General features: G+C 30.6%; 3 protein-coding genes across 3 annotated transcripts; 2 read left to right on the forward strand and 1 right to left on the reverse strand.

Moving 5' to 3' along the window:
• Positions 1-3,644: 3,644 nt before the first annotated feature.
• On the reverse strand, positions 3,645-4,540 carry LOC105210885 (galactose-specific lectin nattectin). The gene is made up of 3 exons (XM_029039391.2): positions 4,297-4,540; positions 4,120-4,228; positions 3,645-4,067 (listed from the first exon to the last, which is right to left on the reverse strand). The coding sequence occupies exons 1-3, from the start codon at positions 4,501-4,503 to the stop codon at positions 3,811-3,813; spliced, it is 573 nt and encodes a 190-aa protein (XP_028895224.1). The 5' UTR covers positions 4,504-4,540; the 3' UTR covers positions 3,645-3,810.
• Positions 4,541-7,544: 3,004 nt separating this feature from the next.
• Positions 7,545-12,244, forward strand: LOC105210884 (apolipoprotein D-like). Its single transcript, XM_011182083.3, has 6 exons — positions 7,545-7,785; positions 7,902-8,016; positions 8,719-8,849; positions 8,920-8,999; positions 9,154-9,249; positions 12,009-12,244. The coding sequence occupies exons 1-6, from the start codon at positions 7,763-7,765 to the stop codon at positions 12,134-12,136; spliced, it is 573 nt and encodes a 190-aa protein (XP_011180385.1). The 5' UTR covers positions 7,545-7,762; the 3' UTR covers positions 12,137-12,244.
• A 1,724-nt stretch (positions 12,245-13,968) lies between these two features.
• Positions 13,969-18,642, forward strand: LOC105210883 (apolipoprotein D). The gene is made up of 6 exons (XM_011182082.3): positions 13,969-14,354; positions 15,213-15,321; positions 15,383-15,513; positions 16,013-16,092; positions 16,369-16,470; positions 18,003-18,642. Exons 1-6 carry the CDS (start codon positions 14,332-14,334, stop codon positions 18,350-18,352), a joined length of 795 nt encoding a protein of 264 aa, XP_011180384.1. The 5' UTR covers positions 13,969-14,331; the 3' UTR covers positions 18,353-18,642.
• Positions 18,643-18,883: the final 241 nt, after the last annotated feature.

Consider the following 18,883-nt stretch of genomic DNA (forward strand, 5'->3'; position numbering starts at 1 on the left):
TCGGTTTAAAAAATGTTATTTGAATTCAGAAGCTTCAAAAGTTGTTTGAGTGCCACAAAGTTAAATTTTTTCAATTCAATTTATTTATATACGTATCCTCTGAATTTCATAAGCGATAAAGCCGCATTTTAAGGCTGCGTAGCCGCACTTCGCGGTGCATTTTAATTTATACAATTTTCGCTAAATTACATTTATAAACCACTAATTGAATTAAAGGACAGCAAAAACGTTGAAATGCACGCCTTTCACATAGCCACAAGTCTGCAAAGGAATGTATGTAAACAAAGAGCTGAGCGCTGAAGTGAAGCGATATTGCATTTCACCTGGCCAACAGCATTGAACGCTGAATATGAACAACAACAAAAGCAAAAGCAAATATGGTACAAAAATAAGCAAAAGTACATACATACATTAACCATACATACGAACATGTACCGTTATTGTTGAGTGTGGCATAAATTTCAGGTTGTTGGTTAAAAGCTTGCAAATATTATTTGTTGCTGTAATTAAATTCAATTCATTTAAACCGCATATGACTACTCTAGAGCTACCAGATTTTATGCCTGAAATCCTTTTAAAAACCACAACGCCCCCATATACTCGTACTTGCATACAGACAGAGCTTCATGCACTCGCTCGGCTATAAATGCACTCCGAAGCACTTAATTGACTGCAGAAGCGCATTGAGTGCGAGTATCACTATTTATATATGTAGCTATGAGCATACATATATGCATATGGACATGCATATTCTGCTGATATGCGGCCCCGATAGACCTTAATTGATATAACAAGGATAATACGTCCAGCAGTGTTACCGCTTTATTGTGTGCTTTATTGTCAAAGGGCTTTCTTAATGCATTCTGCAGCTGAAATATATTAAACAAATTGCACTCAATTCAATCATTTAATTTTAAATGCAGTGAGTTTACGATGAAATTTAATGAATTAGTCTCCGTGGAAAAAATATGGAAATTATTAATATTAAATTTGCCATTTTGATAGGGGCAATAAGAGCCTTGGAGATTGAATTATTTATGATAATAAAATAAAATTATAAATAAATTAAAGCAGATTAGCTTAAATTATTACCAGAAAAAATATATTTTCCCTTGGTTCTTCATATGAACCATGGAGAACTTTAAAGAATCCAATAAACCTAAAATGCTAACATAACATAACATAACATAACATATCATAACATAACATAACATAACATAACATAACGCAACATAACATAACATAACATAGCATAACATAACATAACTTAACATAACATCACATAACATAACATAACATTACATACCATAACATAACATAACATAACTGAGCATAACATAACATAACATAACTTAACATAACATCACATAATATCACATAACATTACATAACATTACATAACATAACATAACATGGCGCAACCTAACATAGCATAATATAACATAACATAACTTAGCATTACATAACATAACATGGCGCAACATAACATAACATAACATAACTCAACATAACATAACGCAACATAACATAACATAACATAACATAACATAATATAACATAACATAACGCAACATAATATAACATAACAATATAGCAAAACCTAAAATAAATGGGTACTGAAACATAACTTAGCCTAGCATAGCATAGTAAAAATAAAAACCAAAATTTCGCATACGCTTATGTTATCAAAATCAAAAATATAAAACAATTCTCAAGAACCATAGCATTATCTTTCAAAACTTCCTTTCAAAAGCTTAAATATTTAACCATGCGATTTTAGCAAGCGGCTACTACCACCGCAGTTATTTATCCGGCAGCGTTATGTCCAGACATGTAGGCGGCTTTCAATGCTACCGGCACATACAAACGCATTAGGAGCGCTTGATTTCACTTGATAAATGTGCTTCATTTAAACTCACCCATTGTCTCACATAACATTTCACTTAGAACGCTTAGGCGAATAGCCGACAAGGAAAGCTGGTCAGAGATCACGAAGCACAACGCAACATATGGAGTGAGCGGAGCCGCAATCCGGTTGCAAGCTGGTGGAGGGGGAGCAGTAAGGATTTGGTTAAGATAGCCAAGAAGAATCGACTGATACAAGACCCATAAGCACACACACATACGTTTCTAGAATATGTGTATAACTCCATGTGGTTTGGGTTTTGAACTAAGTAGTAACAGCAGCTTGTTGAGTAACTCACATGACCACAAACAAATTCGTTCGAAAGCAGCGGGCCGCCAACTACTTCGTGAGCTTGTAGCGAGTATGCCGGACTTGTTAAATATCTCCATACACATGTGTATGTGTGTCTTTGCAAATGTTTGTCTGTCTCGTGTACGTGCGTCCGTAGTAAACCACAATGAGACAGAGTTCACAACATGTACATTGTCAGAATTTGACATTTTAAGGGTGCTAATAGACGCAACAAATGCCAAGTAATTTATGACCGGCTAACTGATGCAGTTCACACACATATCAAAGAGTAAAGCACATGTGGTTAGGGGCTCACACCAGATTTGATTTCTACGTAAATATATATTCAAAGTAGTGGGAAAGTAACTAGATTGGAACTAGTTCTGTTAGATAAAATATCAATGCCTGTCTTTTTATATTCCAAGATTACATCTCTAAGTCTTCTTAGATATTAAGAGTAGCGTCACAAGAGTGCTGAGCTCGATTTGAAACCCAAAACAGGGAAAGAAAAGAATTCACTCCTAAGATGGCTTTAAAAATTCCAGAAAAAAATTTCAAATTATTACACTTGTATTTACTGCATGGTAGAGTTTTTTTATACAGACAGGAGAGCGCCTGCTCTTGTGGTCAAACCATACGTGCCGTATTCATTTCTGTGATCTAACTCAAAATCTACCTACAGCTGGAGTAGGAAAAGCATTCGAACACATCAAACAATAGACGATAAATATTTAATGGTTGCTCAAGTTGCTGTATTTCAATTACTTCAGTAATGATTCTTTTTTTCTAACATTCCCTAGTTGGACCCAAGGTCTACATACTTTTCAAATTATTTATAACAAAAATGTAATCGCCGGCTCTTACGTCGATTTATAGGACTGTTTCTGAGCTCATAGGTTGCCTACATATACCAGACCATATCCATTCCACTTACTGAAACAGGTGAGTTAATGGTAAGAACCAGAAGTTGTAACGAAAAAACCCCGGACTAATTTAGAAGAAGTGAAGAGGGTGTGCTCTAATTTGGACCAATCAAATGTGATATCTAAGCATCGGTATTACCAAAGCGTAGTTTCTCCTCATACTTCAGAACTTTTCAAGGGTGATGAAGAACTGACAAAGAGCTTAACGGAACCACATTTTTTTAAAATGTAGTCTCTGTATATTGTCTTGCTCTTCATCACTTTCTCATGCACTTCTCCTTATTTAAAAAAAACCAACTGGAGTCAAAGATCCTTTTTGCTCAACTTTCATAAGCATATCGCCATGGAAAAATTATTCTTATGAAAATTTAACAATATAAAGCATCTACAGTACTGGTTAATAAAAAGGCAAGTAAAATAATTAACCAATTACTATTTTATTTAAATGTTGCACTAGTGAGCTTAAAGCTTTTAAGCAGTTATCGAATTTTGTAAATTTAGCAAAATTAAAAAAAAAAAAAAAATTCAATGATCCCCGAGTAATATTTAAGTTGCCATGTAGGCTTTTAATAAATCCAATTACTTTGATACATATTTTTTTCAATTCATTCATTACAATTTTGGAGAGCTTTTTATCTTAGCACATTTTATTAATTCCACCAATTCATTCCCTTCTTTACAACAGGGTTTTTAACGTCGAACTGTATATCCATAACCTGAATCTATATTCATTTCACATATGAAATGATGACTATTCTCGCAGAAATCATTATCCCACTTCAAAGTGTTCTCCTGCAATTTTACACAATGTTGACCACCCATGAAACTATTGGGTCCACCCGTCACCCAATTGGTATAACTAAATTTCGAGCCATTATAACCCCAGCGATAGTTTTGCAAGTCGGCGAGCTTATTACCTGATGTCCAGAAATGGTTGCTTTGAAGGTCTACGGAAGTGTGAAATTAATTTTAAGAAGAAATTGGTATAAAGTTACTTACTAAAGTAATTTAAATAGTTTTGCACTTGAAATTGCTCCAACGTAGATTCAATGCTGGCCAGAGACCAACCATTTTGATCGCAGAAAGCATATGCTGCATACCAGTTCAGCTGTATAGTTGGTTAAAGCGTGAACTTGGTGTGTAGTAAGAGGGTCTTTTATATTTCAAAAAATATACCTTGATTAAGGTGACGATGTATTTTCGCTGTAGTGGAGAAAAAGGCGCATCGTAACTGGTTAGTCGTTTCTCAGTTCTATTTAAATAATCTTCGTATGAAAAATCGTCTGGTGTTTTCTGTTGAACTTCTGTTGTAGAAGGTGTTGCTTTAATTGAAGCTAGCATTAAGATTGTAAGCAACAGGATTAATTTTCTCGAAGACTTCATTGTTTCACTTTGAAGAAATAATCAGAACTGTGGGGCTTAGCGAATTGCTGTGCTTTTATAACGAAAAGTGCTTCATATATGTAAATATATAATTAAAGTTGGTGATATGTTTGTAACCTAGGCTTAATTTTCACTTTACTTTACAATAAACACTCTTCTTTATGAGAATCGTAAATTAACCAACTGTATTTTGAGTGATTTAAATGAAACTTGAAGTAGATATAAGACAATGCTTGAAAATACAACTTATCCACATGTGAAATAATACATAAAGCCAAAGGGAGTCTGGAAATCTTTATATGGGGTATATGGAAGTGGTATTAAACCGATTTCATCCATTTTTGACACCAAGGTATATAAATACTAGGAACAAATATCAACTGAATTTCATTAAAATATATCGGAGAATGCCCAATATTTTCTGAAAAAATAGCTCATAGCTATCTCGATTAGTTTTAGCTAATACAAACAACCGTTAGTTGAACAAATCTATGATATACATATATACAGTAACATTTCCGCCAACACTTGCAAGTTCAAGGGCACCCACTCCGGCGATGCTTTGTGGAATGGAATCCACATGAAAGCATTGCAGAAATTTCAACTACAGATGGCGCGCAACGCACACTTGTCGATTAAGCAGTGCAGAAAAGAACAATTAGCATGAGAAAACAATTTCAGAGGAAGGTGGGTTGACTAAATATACTTTTAGGCGCATGTGTATTAAATAATATTAATAATTAATAAAATATAATTAAATAAATTGAGTTGGTTGAAGTGATGTTAATAAATAAAGAACAAATAGTTAATAAAAATAGTATAAATGAATTAAATTAATATAGGGTAACATAAAATAAGCTATTATCAGACAGGTTCTGCAATCCGAGTAAAAGTGAAAATTAAAAAAAATGTGGAATTTGAAAAATAATATCGAAATTCAGTACACCAAATATAGGATTGAAAAAAGTAAAAAGAACTAAATTCGGAAGGAACCGAAAATAATTTTTCGGGAAAGATTAAAAAAAAGTTATATGCAAGAAAAAGTGATCCAAAAGTAAACGAAATCGACCGACATTGTTGCTTACGATTCCGACTGATATGTGAAATATCCTGATTAAAGTAACTAGTCGCCTTAAGTAACTATGATTTAGTGCCGCGAATTGTTGAAATCGACCCAGATCTTCAATGAAATTCGGTCTATAATACTTTATTGACACCCAGATAACACGGACGAAAAATGGGCAAAATCGGTTTACAACCACGCCTACTTCCCATGTAACTCAATTTCGCATTCCAACTGATTCCTTAACTTTATATTGTATACATTAGGAACTGATGGCGATAGCGGAATAAAACTATATATGTATATGATCTGTAGCATCTTCTTCTTAACTGGCGTAGAAACCGCTTACGCGGTTATAGCCGAGTCTGTAGCATCGCTTGTGAAAAAATTGTCGAAATCAGATTATAACTTTTCAATGCACCGTATATCGAATATGAAGAACTCAGTGCCTTATGGTAATTTTTCACCGTAAATATCGGCAAATCTCACAGATCTTTTAATTTAATTCAGAGAAAATCTTTCTTCTTCTAATAATGTGTCTCTCTACCAAAAATGGTTAAAATCAGGTCATATCTTCCCCTAGCTCCCATATACTTTATATTCGGATAGTTCGATAGTATGATAACCGGTGGGCTTTATACAGCATATATGGGTTAATATGTGAGATATCTTAGCAAAATTAAGTGAGCATATAATCTTGGCTATAGTGTACCTTGGTGGTGAAAATGAGTGAAATCGGTTCAGGAATTACCTCAGCCCTCATACACCATATATGATGATTTTCGTTATTCTATTGAACTTTATGCCGAATATATGGGTCAAATTGTGTGTTAATCCTAATAAAAATATAGCAATAAATTGCGAGAGCATAAAATGTTCGTTTGCACCCGAACTTAGCTTTTCCTTACTGGTTTTTTTTTAGTTACTTAAATAACAGTTTTTAATGATCAATATTAATTGAACTGCTGATCAGTTATCAAAGTGAATCAACTAAATAAACACTTGTGTTTACAGCTTTGAAGCCCTTCTTTCAATTCATTTTAAAAGTCATCCTTAGTTAGAACTTGGAGCTTACTATTTGCACAGCAGAAATTATAACTTTTTGTGTATCAAATGTATTAATTATGAATTTTCCAAACATTGTTGGAAAAGGAAACAGATGTTTAAACTTTATTCTTTACGATGTATTATACCACTTGAAGCTGTAAATTTTGCATTGTATTACTTTACAATTACTCATGTTACTCATACGTAGTGGTCGACCGATAACCAAGCACAAGTTGTAATTGAAAAAATTGATGCTTGTAAGAAAATTTAATTTAAAATTTTTAGGCATATTCGAAATAAAAATACTATATAAAAATTTAGCTGCTCTCAATTAAAAAAAAAATCACAAAGACCAGTCCATATAGTCGATGATGCGAAATTTGTTTATTTTTAATTTTTATATTACGGTACAAAGATTTATTTCAACTTTTTGAGGTGTTATCCCAATTTTTCTTTATTACGACTAGTTACAAACCACTTACTTTAGGACTAGTTGGCAATTTTCAGATTGAAAACAGTTTTTTTACCAATATTTCATCATACTTTTGGAACACTCACTATATACCAGCAAATTTCAGCGAACCAAAGTTGTTTCAAAGTCCGAAAACATACATTTTTAACATTTTTTCAAACATTCAACTAGTTCTAAACTAGTTACATACTACTTCCTTTAGGCTCAATTAAGAATTTCTACATTGTCTCTCATTCCAAACATGTTTGACCAATTTTTAATCATCGCAGCTATTTCTCGTCAAGCACTTTACATAAACTAGTAAGCCACAACTAATTAAAAGGTGATAAAGTTTAATTGTGAACTTTAAAATAAAGACTATGTATAACTAAAACAAAAGTCATAGATAAAAACAAAAAAATGTGAACACATGCTACCAAATGCTTGTCAATATTGATACTGCGCTTAGTGCGGCATAAAGCGTCTCAATGCGTGCATGAACGTTTGTGAGCGAGTGACATGCCGGCTATAACTCGTATAATTAGCGGCAGCAAACCGGCTGTAAGGCATTAATATCTGAATCGCACTTTAGCCAGGTTGTTGTTACCAAACATAAACAATTCGCTAGTCAAACTGAACGTGTGCGCGCCGACGGTAGTGTTCTGAAAAAGCTAGAGCAAAGTACGCTTAACGCCAAAATGCAAAAACAACAATTGATTTAGTGAGTTTCCGCAACTGGTCGTGTTAAAAATTTTCGAGTTATCGAATTTGCTGATTACTAATTAATTTTTCGTTAATTTAAAAATTAATTTATTACTGTTATTTTTGTGATTTCAGTGTTTATTTGTCACTAATTGTTTTGGTTTCGCCCAAAATGGCGGCAAGTCAGGTTGTTAATGTGGGCTTGTGTCCAACTGGCATTCAAACTGTGCGAAAATTTGATGTGGATGCGGTAAGTACTTGAGGAATTTTTATGTTTATTAGTAAATAAGGGTTGCCAGACTGTGAAAAAATATATTAGTTGATTTTCAAATTTCGAAAAATTTGGTCTGACATTAATGTCCTTTCCAAATATAATAATTTTAATTCAAAAAAAAATTATAAATTATATATGTATGCAAAAATTTTTAGTACTAGAGTTGATAAAGTAGTTAATAATTAGAAAATTTAAAGGGTAATGGTTTAAAATTAAAAAATTTCTAGGCTGATTAAAACATTTGCAGGTTCAGGGTTGCCAATTAAATTAAAAAAAATATTACCAATGATTCTCAAATATTTTTTAAAAAGAAAATTAGGTTTCAGAATTATTATTATTATTATTATTATCAATAAAAAATTTTAATTATTTTAATTTCTGAAGAAATACTTACTTTGAATATTTTTTACAGCAATCTGGCCACACTTTGTCAACGCTGTAGTTTATTTTTTTAGTTAAATAAAATTCGAAAAGTAGTTAGAAAATTATGTTGAACCTTAATATATGTTGTACAATATGTAAAAAAATAATACTAAAAAACAGAGTTGCCATACAACTCTGAAAAAAAAAATTGTTTAAAAAAATATACAATTTTTTTTTTTCAATTTTAAATGTATGTAGACATTTCATAATAATATTATTTTTGAAAAAAAAAAATTCTTCAACCCTTTTTCACAGTACTTGGGCACATGGTATGAATACGCCAAGTATCCTTTCATTTTCGAAGCCGACGGTAGATGTATTCAAGCTGACTATGGTGTCATTAACAGTAAATCGATTTCTGTGCTGAATACCCAACTATCCATATTGTGAGCGTACTAACGAACTTAAGTATGAATTTAGTTTATTTAATTATTATTTGTTTTTTTAATATTACAGCAATGTTAAATCAGCTATTGATGGCGTTGCCGATATTGTTGGTCCGGGAAAACTCGCGCTACGCTTCAATGGTATTGCCGGTAAGTCGGAAATGTGTATTTTGTCAAATTCCATCAATAGTTTGCTTTAATTGTATTTATGGTTAACTAGTTACATACTAGTTATTTTCGGTCCAGTCATTTTTTTTAATGTTTTGAACATTTTGGACATTTAAAATCATTATTTGCTTTGTAGCTCTTGCTGGTACCGCCGACTATTGGGTGTTAGGTACCGATTATGAGAATTATGCCGTCGTCTATAGCTGCAAGAATCTAATTGTCGCAAATGCACGTAAGTAGTAAATCTTAAATTGGATACTAAAAAGTAGCTTAACATTGACACCATTTTAAGAAAACTAAAAAAAATGAATTGGTATACTTTTTTTTAAAGAATTGGTCTTTTCAAAAGTTCTTATATTTTTAAAATAATTATTTAACTAAATCTAAAAATACAAATCATTCCAATTGAGTTCACGCACTCACTGTCGAGACAATTGCAGATAGTATAATTAAATAACTATCAATTTTTTTACCCTTTCTTATAGTTGATTGCATTGCATGTGCCATTTCTGACATTTTATTTTTAATTATTTAATCTACGGTCATTTAATTTAATCTGTGAGTTCATATATACATCATAGTTGTGTAATAATTAAATTTGTTTATAACAAAGAGCAATAAAATGCGCACGTTGCTAAACGAATAATAACATTGAGTGTTTTATACTCAAACATCGCATTTGCATACATACGAACAATACTTAATAACTCACATTTATATAAACTAATTTACGACTCATACAAACCTACAGACTAAACCAAACCCATAAAGTTCGAAAAGCAAGCAATAATGAACTATCTGCAGTCTAGTTCGATTGTACTAATTTGCATCTGCTTCAAAAATGAAGTTTTGAAAAAATTATTATATCACTCTATTTTTCATCTCAGCACTTTTCAATATTTTTTCTCATTCAATATTTTATTTTTCTTTCAAAAACATTTTGGTTCACTGGGTAATGATCACAATGCACTTTCATGCTTAATTAATCTACGGTGTCGATCTCTGCCGGCGCTACTTATTTCGAAGCATTGCACTCTGCGCTTGTTAGCTAGAACGTTTTGTTGTTGTTGCATTTGTAGTATTTTTTCATTTACTTTGTGTTTGCAAAATTGTAGTAAAAACAAATAAATAAAAAACAATAACAACAACTAAAATCTGTTTTCATAAATGTATGAATTACTCAGTTGAACTGTGGTGTCAGAAACGTAAGCCGGTGCGTCTGACATAACGAAAGCGTCTATGCACAAGCATTAGGGTGATAGGAAATCTTGTGAAATTTTTTAAAGAGAAATTTAAATTTTCTAAATGAAAGTTATTAATGCGGAAAACGGTTTTCGAAAGTTTTTTTAAAAGGAAAGGCAAATAAATTATGATTTTTTTTTTCAATTCAAATACATCTCAGGAGTTTTATTCAGAGATATCGAAACAAATATATTATCAAATATATATCCATAAAGTATCATTAGAGAGTAGACAATGTCGTATCATCACTATACGTTAGACGAGGTTACAAGACAAGGAAAAAATAAAAATTTTATCAGCAAAGTATAATTGCTTATCTTTAAGACAAACCTCATAGTTTTTTAAAATAAAATTTATTTATTACTATTTATGAAAAATAAACTCAGTTATAGTAAGTCAATTATATATACCTCATTAATCATTTCCACCATAACCCCAGCACCAATGAAATATTTTAGTTCCTTAATTTTAGTAAAATTCTAAATTTTCTAATAAAAAATATTCATGAAAGTACCTCCCTAGTAAGAAAAAAACAGGATAAAAGAATAAAAAAAATTGTTTTTTTTTCACAAACTAAAAATCGTGTAAAGTGGCTTATTCATTCATTAACTAATTGCTCTTCTAAGAATTTTCCAGTATATTGCAGAACATATGTATGTGTCATCGACTTCTAAATTTATTTCACGTTGCTAATTGCAATTTTTATTTATTTTTAACGAGCAAGTAAACAATTACAAACTAGTGTGTCAACAGGTTCGCCTTGTCTTACTTGAACTATAAACTCTCAGCAATATAAACTAGCTTTACGGTGGCATTTTATAATTTTTGGGTAATTTAAATGATGTTTTAGCTAGTTTCCTTAACAAAGTGTGTTTTTATAGCATTTATTAAGCTAAGAAGCTCCAGAGTTGCCACTTGTACATAATTATTTATTAGAATTTTTATAAAAAAATATTTAAAATTAAGAAAAAGTTTTTGAAATTAAAAATGCTGTAAGTAATAACTACTTTGGTTTTTTTTTTAATTTTTAGTAATATTTTTTGTATTAAAAAATGGCCACCATATTAAATTGAATTTTCTTTTTAAAATATATATTAACAACTTTTAGATTTTATCTTCTTGACTTCCTGGTCATTAAGCATATTTATAATTCGTCTAAATTATGAACCACCCTATTGTTCATGCATTTATAGGTTAAAGTGAATGCTTGCATTCTTCACCTTAGCCATTTTACATTTTCTACAATAATTTTACGATAACCCTATTAAAATTTTACAACTGAAATGCACAGTTCAGTGTATTTTAAATGTTGTTTAGCTGTAAATTAAAATTGTTTCACAAAGCTTTTTATTACGCATAGTTTGACGTAACATCAAAATACAAACAGTAGCGGTGTTTATTTTTAAACACGTGACATAAATACGGCTAAATTAGCATTCACTTTCCCCGCAAAATTTATTTTTACTTTTTAGTGGCAACTGAAAGGATTCCCTCTATAAAAAATCAGCACCTACAAACGTGATAGAGTATTAACGTAGGTTGTTGTTGTTTTATATAACTATGAGTTTCTATAGTATATATTTGCTTTCGAAAACTGATTAGTTAAATCCAAATATTTGATGCTAAATATATAGACTAAGTTTTACCCAACAAACCATAGCAAATAAAATATTCGCTTTTCAAAATTATCAAAATATTTTAGGTAAAAAAGCTTAAAAATTTTTTAATTATAATAAAAATCTTTTTCAGAAACCGCTTGGATCCTCACACGTGAACGCAATCCCACTGAAGATGTTGTAAGAGCAGCCAAGCGTGTACTTGTAGCACAAGGCGTATCTTTGGATCCGTTAATTGTGACCGATCAATCAAATTGTTGAAGCGATCTGAATGAAAATCTAAACTCTGCACAAGAATGTAAATATTAATAATATAATTAATTAATATAAAAAAATAAAGCACTACAAATACCTGCATGAAAAAAAAGCTTTCTGATTGAATTAATTATTTAAATATTTAATTGAAACAGGTGGCAACACCTCTCAAAATTAACTCAGAGAAAATTATTCGATTACCTAATCAATTTCTTCTACTTCGAAGTAAATATAAAAAAAGTTTCTTCTAACCATCACATCTATCCAAAAGGCCGGATCGGTTCAAACCCCAGATTACATAACCATCTTTTAGTGCTTAAAGCTTTCATATAACATCTGCACGGACTCGGTTTAATCCACCTCCTGGACTAACAATAAAATATATTATAATAGCGGACGCCTTTACACAGCCAAATTAATTGATCAATTAAAATTTAGATTGAGAAACCAAATTTGCCCTTCCCACTGCCGGCTATTCGTTTAATATTCAATTTAAAAAATATGTGCAGTCTATTTGGTATCGTAAATCGATCTTAACCAGCGTTTTAATCGAGCAGAGACCGGTTAATTGGTCAATTAGCTCCTGTGTGAAAAGGCTATTGTGCAGGTAATTTCAAACCATCTTGAATATAGTTAATTAACCTGATTTTTCTGACAGATATGATATCTGTTGATCAGGTCGAATCGGTTCAAACCCCATATTGCATAACCATCTTATAGTGCTTAAAGATTTTAGTTAACATCAGCATGGACTCGGTTTGATCCACCTCCTGTACTAACAATAAAATACTTTCTAATAGCGGACGCCCTTGCAGGCAATTTCAAACTATCTTGAGTATTTATGTACGGAAATAACCTTCTTGTTAAGTTCAAAACCTGTAGAACCCGATATAGGTTCAAAGTTTTACCATATTTTTGGATTCCGATTAATTCTGAATTAGGTGGTGTGAAAGAGAAAAACTCGATTCCATGATTCCTTACTCTCAGAACAAATTTCTCGAAGTAAAGGTTCTAGATTGGTCTAACCCCTTTAGCAAGGTAAAACCGTCGATGATCTGATTGAACAGTGGTTTTTTTGTTAGACAGGTTGTAGTTGTATGAAGAGATGCTCTGAGCGCCCTCTATAAGTCTATATTGATATTCAAAGATTATTAAGTTACTATTCTGACCCAAAATGGATCATCTTGAGATTTGTAAGAATTTTTAAACTAGAAAACGTATTATGATCAAAAAAATCTCAATATAATCGAAATTCAATAAAAAATGAAAACAATTTCATCATCGAAATTAAGCAATTAACGGTACTTCATAAATTTTTTATAGCGAGATCCGATTGCTCATTGGTTTATTTATGAATTAGTCTGATTATGCGACATTTTGTCATGTAATTGATTTTTATCACTTATTTAACGGTTAATTCATTATTATTGCAACAGTCCGAGAAAAAAATATAAACAATCACTGAAACTGTGAATGTGTCAAACGTAGCATAACAAAATAATTCTTTGAACTTTATTTGTACAAACAAATGCTTTGAGCGCTCATATACTGTACATATATAAACAATATTAAAACATAAATATATAGCTGCGATTATATAAAGTGAGCATATGTGATGGCGAGAGAGATAGTGTTCAGCGATGGCTTAGGGTTCTTTACAAATTATTTATACTATATTTTTTTGTTTTTGTTAACCTTTTTTTCGCATTTCATTTATTATGTGTCAAATAAATAATCAATTCTATTGACGTTACGCCGCCGCCAGCCATTTAAGGCGTATTGATGTTATTGTTATTGCATTTTATTGGATGTTGCTATAAATTATGCGCGAGTGGTAGGATGAGCTTTCAGTTGATTTCCGGCACTGGCGCGTTCAACTTTACAATTCTAAACATAATTGGCGCAAAAACGCAGATTTTTGTGTGCAAAATAAAGTGAAATCAGTTTAACGACAAAATATCAAAAGGATCATCGGGTTCTTTGTTAATTGTGTGAAATTGCAATACAAAAAGGATTCAAAACGATTTCAAACTGAATTTTTAATATTGTGCACTTACCGACAAAGTGTTTGCGAATATCTGAAAATAAAGAAGAATAAATAAGTGTTAATATTAAAAAAAATAATTGAAAAATTCAAAAATATTTAAAAAGTTTGTTTTAATATATATTTTTTGATTTGATAATAAATATTCCTGTGAGCAATGAGTCCACAACTGAAAATGAGGTGAGTTTCAAATAAATATGTAGGTGTAATCAATTTTTTCATTTGATGAAAAATAATATTAGGTTTTTGTTTGAAAATTTTTGAAATTTGAAAATGATCGAAAAAGTAAAATTTTTAATATTTAGTAATATTTGGAAATTAAAATTTTTTTTAAATTTGAAAAATTTTGCTAAATTCAAATTTTGAAATTTGACAATATTGATTTTTATTATATTTTTATATTTGACAATATTTTGGAAGTTTCAAATATTTAAACAGTTTTAAAATTTAAATATTGTTCAAAATTAATTTTTTTATATGAAAATTTTGAAATTTATAATTTTAGAAATTTGGAAATTTATCGAATTTCGAAATTAAAAAAAAAAAGGAAAATTTAAAATATTAGAATAGATAAGATAAAAATATTAAATTCCATTAAATATTTGAAATTTTTTTAAAATAATTTTTTTTGAAGTCTAAAATTTTTAGTAATAATTTTTTTTTTAATATTGAATCTTAAATGTGGGATATCTCGTTCTTTGCGAAACATTTTTTAGGACCTATCATCGAAATTCTTATAAGTAAAAGCTTACTTAAAACGTTTTAAAAAAATGTATTTGAATCATAGTGGTCCACGTTGAACTTCTTCATTAAAATCGGCCGTAATACTATCTCTAAGTCCTATAAGCTGTATGAACAGATATTAGTAGACTAATCAATATCGCAAATAGATTTTAGAATTCGAATGTTAAGGATCTTTATTTTATCAGCGATCAACAGTTTCTTAAATATTTGCAACGGGAATGAACATATATGAATTTGGGAGTAATTCTAACCACTTTCTATAACAAAATTTTTTCTCTCTCTCTCTTTCCTCAGTATTTACGCCGCTCTCTTGCTCCTCATTTGCCAAATGACAGCAGCGCAAGTACCCTTCCCACGTAGCTGTCCAGAAGTGAAGGTGCCCAAGGACTTTAACGCCGATGCTGTGAGTAAATTGTTTAAATTTTAAATGAAAATTTCTTAAAAATAAATTTTTATTCTTCCAGTACATGGGCACTTGGTATGAGTACGCCAAATATCCGCATATATTTGAGATCGCTAAGCGTTGTATGTCTGCGCGTTACACCAACAAAGGCAACAACACAATCGGTGTGGTGAATACATCAATTAATACGATGTAAGTGTATAATAATAATGATAATAAATATATTTCTGGCAATATGTAAAGTGGTTTAGGTCGATGATAGCTAGTTGCGGTGTTTATGAGAGACTCGAATTTTTATCTTATGCGATACCTTATATCTTAATATTACTATTCTATAAGTAGATTGTTGAGTAAGTATAAGTATATTTTATATATGTGTGTATATAGGAAAATAATATTGAATGAATAAATAATGTTATATAAAAAATGTTATTTAAAATAAAATTATTTAAAATTTCGAAATTTTCGAAAGCTAAAACTATTTTTTGAAGTAAAAAACTTAAATCAAAAATATTTTTTTAATTTCCTGAAATTTAATTTTTTTACTAAAATCTTTAAAAATATTTTTTTTAATTTTTGTTTACCTCAATAGGTATTTATTTTTATTAAATTGATTAATATTTTTTTATTTAAACAGAAGTATATATATTTAAAATAATTAAAAAAATATAAATATATTTTGAATTTATAGCACTGGCCATACAACAAACACCACGGGAGTTGCACGCATGCTTGCCCCATCCCAGATAAATGTGCTCTTCAGCAAATATCGTAAGTAAATTTCATATATTTTAATTAAAAATATATGAAACAACCAATATTCTAATATATTTATAAATTTAAAATTCCTTTTTTAAACTTAAATGTTTTAAATATTTTACAGTTATATATTAAATTCTAGCATTTTATAAGTTTTTCAAAAAGTTTTGATATTATTTACATTTAATTATTTATTTAAATGTTTTCCAATGGAAATCTTTTCTGACTTCATTTTACATGTGATTTTCTTAATAATTGTTATTTATTTTTCTTTTACATAATTTCCAGCAAATGCCATTGATATACCGAACTATATTGTGCTGGGCACTGATTACAAATCATACAGTGTTGTCTACAGTTGCACTAATCTCACTTCATTTGCGCATACAAGTAAGTGTTAGAATAAAATGATGGAAATAATTTTTTTAATTTTTAAAAATTATAAAAAAAAAATTTATATTATTTTAATATTTTTTTTTGGTTTTTTTATTAATTACTATTTTTAAAATATTTAATTTCGATAATTAGAATAAAAAAATAATATAAACATATTTAGTTGTTTATATTATTTTTTATATTTTAATTTTTGAAACACCCTATACATATCTACTTTTATGAAAATATTGAAAATATGAAGTAAAATCAAAAATATTAAGTATTAATCTTCTAACACACAAAGAATTTTTTTTCTAAATCTCCAAACACACGCACTCCCAACCATAACAGAATATTCATATATATTCCTATAGTTATTTTCCTAAGTACATACGAATATATACTATGTATATTTATATAAAACAATAGCTGCTTAGACAAAAAGCTATCACATCCGCTAATCACTTTGGCGTTTGGCGTTAGCAAAAAAAAAAAACGAATAAAACAATTATTATGCAATCCACAAAACAATTATGCTCATCGTAAATAAATTAAAGCGAACCACAATTAATTTATGCAGACAGCTACACCAAATATGCAATCACATACAGAAGTACGCGAGTGCTTACGTGCATATGTACATAAGTATTTACATACGTGGTAGCTAGAATATATAGCGTGCGCGCAGGTCATTCGATTGCAGAATAAATGCCGATAAAACGGTGCTCTGTTGTTTCCAAGCACTTTTCCGCATTCCCTTAAGTATATTTAAATATGTATATGGAAGTATATATATAAACAAAATATTTTTGGATTATATAAGTCAGACGTTTCTTTCCTACAAACTATTTAACGATTTAATAACGGTTCCAAAAATGTACATATTGAATGAACAAGCGCATAGCAATAACAAATTGTTACTAAAGCTAACGATATTTGCTTAAGCTCTGTAAAGCGAGTAAGAAAAACTACATTTTGGATGGAACTGAACATTAAATATTTTCTAAATTCTAAGAACTTCGGGAATATGAAATATACGGAGGTAACCGAAGTCAGGTTTTGATATTAGACAATGTTATGAATCTATTCGGTCCGTATTTGTTATAAAAATGAATTATTCTAACCTTCTTAGATATCCATATCTATCATAGCTCCAAACAGACTGACTAAAATCTTTCAGATTGGTACTAAGCCCACAAGAGAAGGGAAGTCCAATTCTCGAACTGATCCATATATGATTCAGTTCTGTAAACCGACTGGCTTTGCTGGATCCATCTCCACCTGGTCTTTCCCACGGAGTGGAGGTCTTTCTTTTCCTCGGCTTTCTCCAGAGAGTACTTAGGAATCATGAGAGACTGTAGAATTTAGTCTTTGTTCATCAAGAGAGGACTTTCATTACTTTTCAATTGCCTACTTAGACCAAGCGTAGTGATAAACTAGAGCAGAGAATATTTTATTTCAAGATTACCGAGCATTTAATATACTAAAAACCAGCTTTATCGAAAATCACAACCATTCATCACAATTTTTTCTACTACCACTTACAGAACTCCTCTGGATCATGACACGCGAACGCAAACCTTCAGCTGAAGCTATAAGTACGGCTAAGAAAATCATGGATGATAATAACTTGCCACAATCGTTCCTACTGATCGCTGATCAGGAGAATTGTCCCGATGTGGTATCCAGCTATGGCACAACCATTAGCTTCGGTGATACCACCATTAACAACAACAACGCTAATAAGATTAACAAACCTGATAATGCACCAGATGATAGTGTAATTTTGAAGCGTATTGCAGCCGCCGCCACAAGTACCGCCAATCCGTCTACCGCCGAGTTCGAACTACTGGATACCACAGCAGAGACCGCGGCTAATGTCATCGAATTGGCATGAGAGTTGTTTAGGCGCATTTGGCAGCGCATCATGGATATATTGTCGTGGTTTTTTGCTTTGCCGTGATTGAGTTTGAGCTTTAAGCTCACCTATATACATATTTACATAATTACATACATATTTACCATTACTAACGTACAGTGTTTGTAGACGCCTTTAGCTGTCTGCTTTTCGAACAAGTTTTACCTATATTGTAAAGCTTTGATGCGAGTATTATATAGTTTGTAGTTGGTAGTCTTAAGAATGTTTAACACTAATAAAAAATATGAAATTCGATTTTGAAAAAGGTATGAATGTTTGTTTTTTTAACAAGGGCCTTTTTTAATATTTCGCTCATAAAAATATGCTAAACTGTGTTTCCGATAATTATACAGTAATAAAGGTAAAAAACTATGGCCTACATTTAGGCGAATTGTTATATTTTAGCAAAGTTTCACATCCAAGTTTTGATTTTCAGAATATTTGTATTAAAAATAACAAAGCTTCTGTTCTTTCCTAGTCGAGAGCGATCAGTCCTCAGCCTCGCCGCAT

Source organism: Zeugodacus cucurbitae, chromosome 3, assembly GCF_028554725.1.
Source record: "Zeugodacus cucurbitae isolate PBARC_wt_2022May chromosome 3, idZeuCucr1.2, whole genome shotgun sequence".
NCBI lineage: Eukaryota > Metazoa > Arthropoda > Insecta > Diptera > Tephritidae > Zeugodacus > Zeugodacus cucurbitae.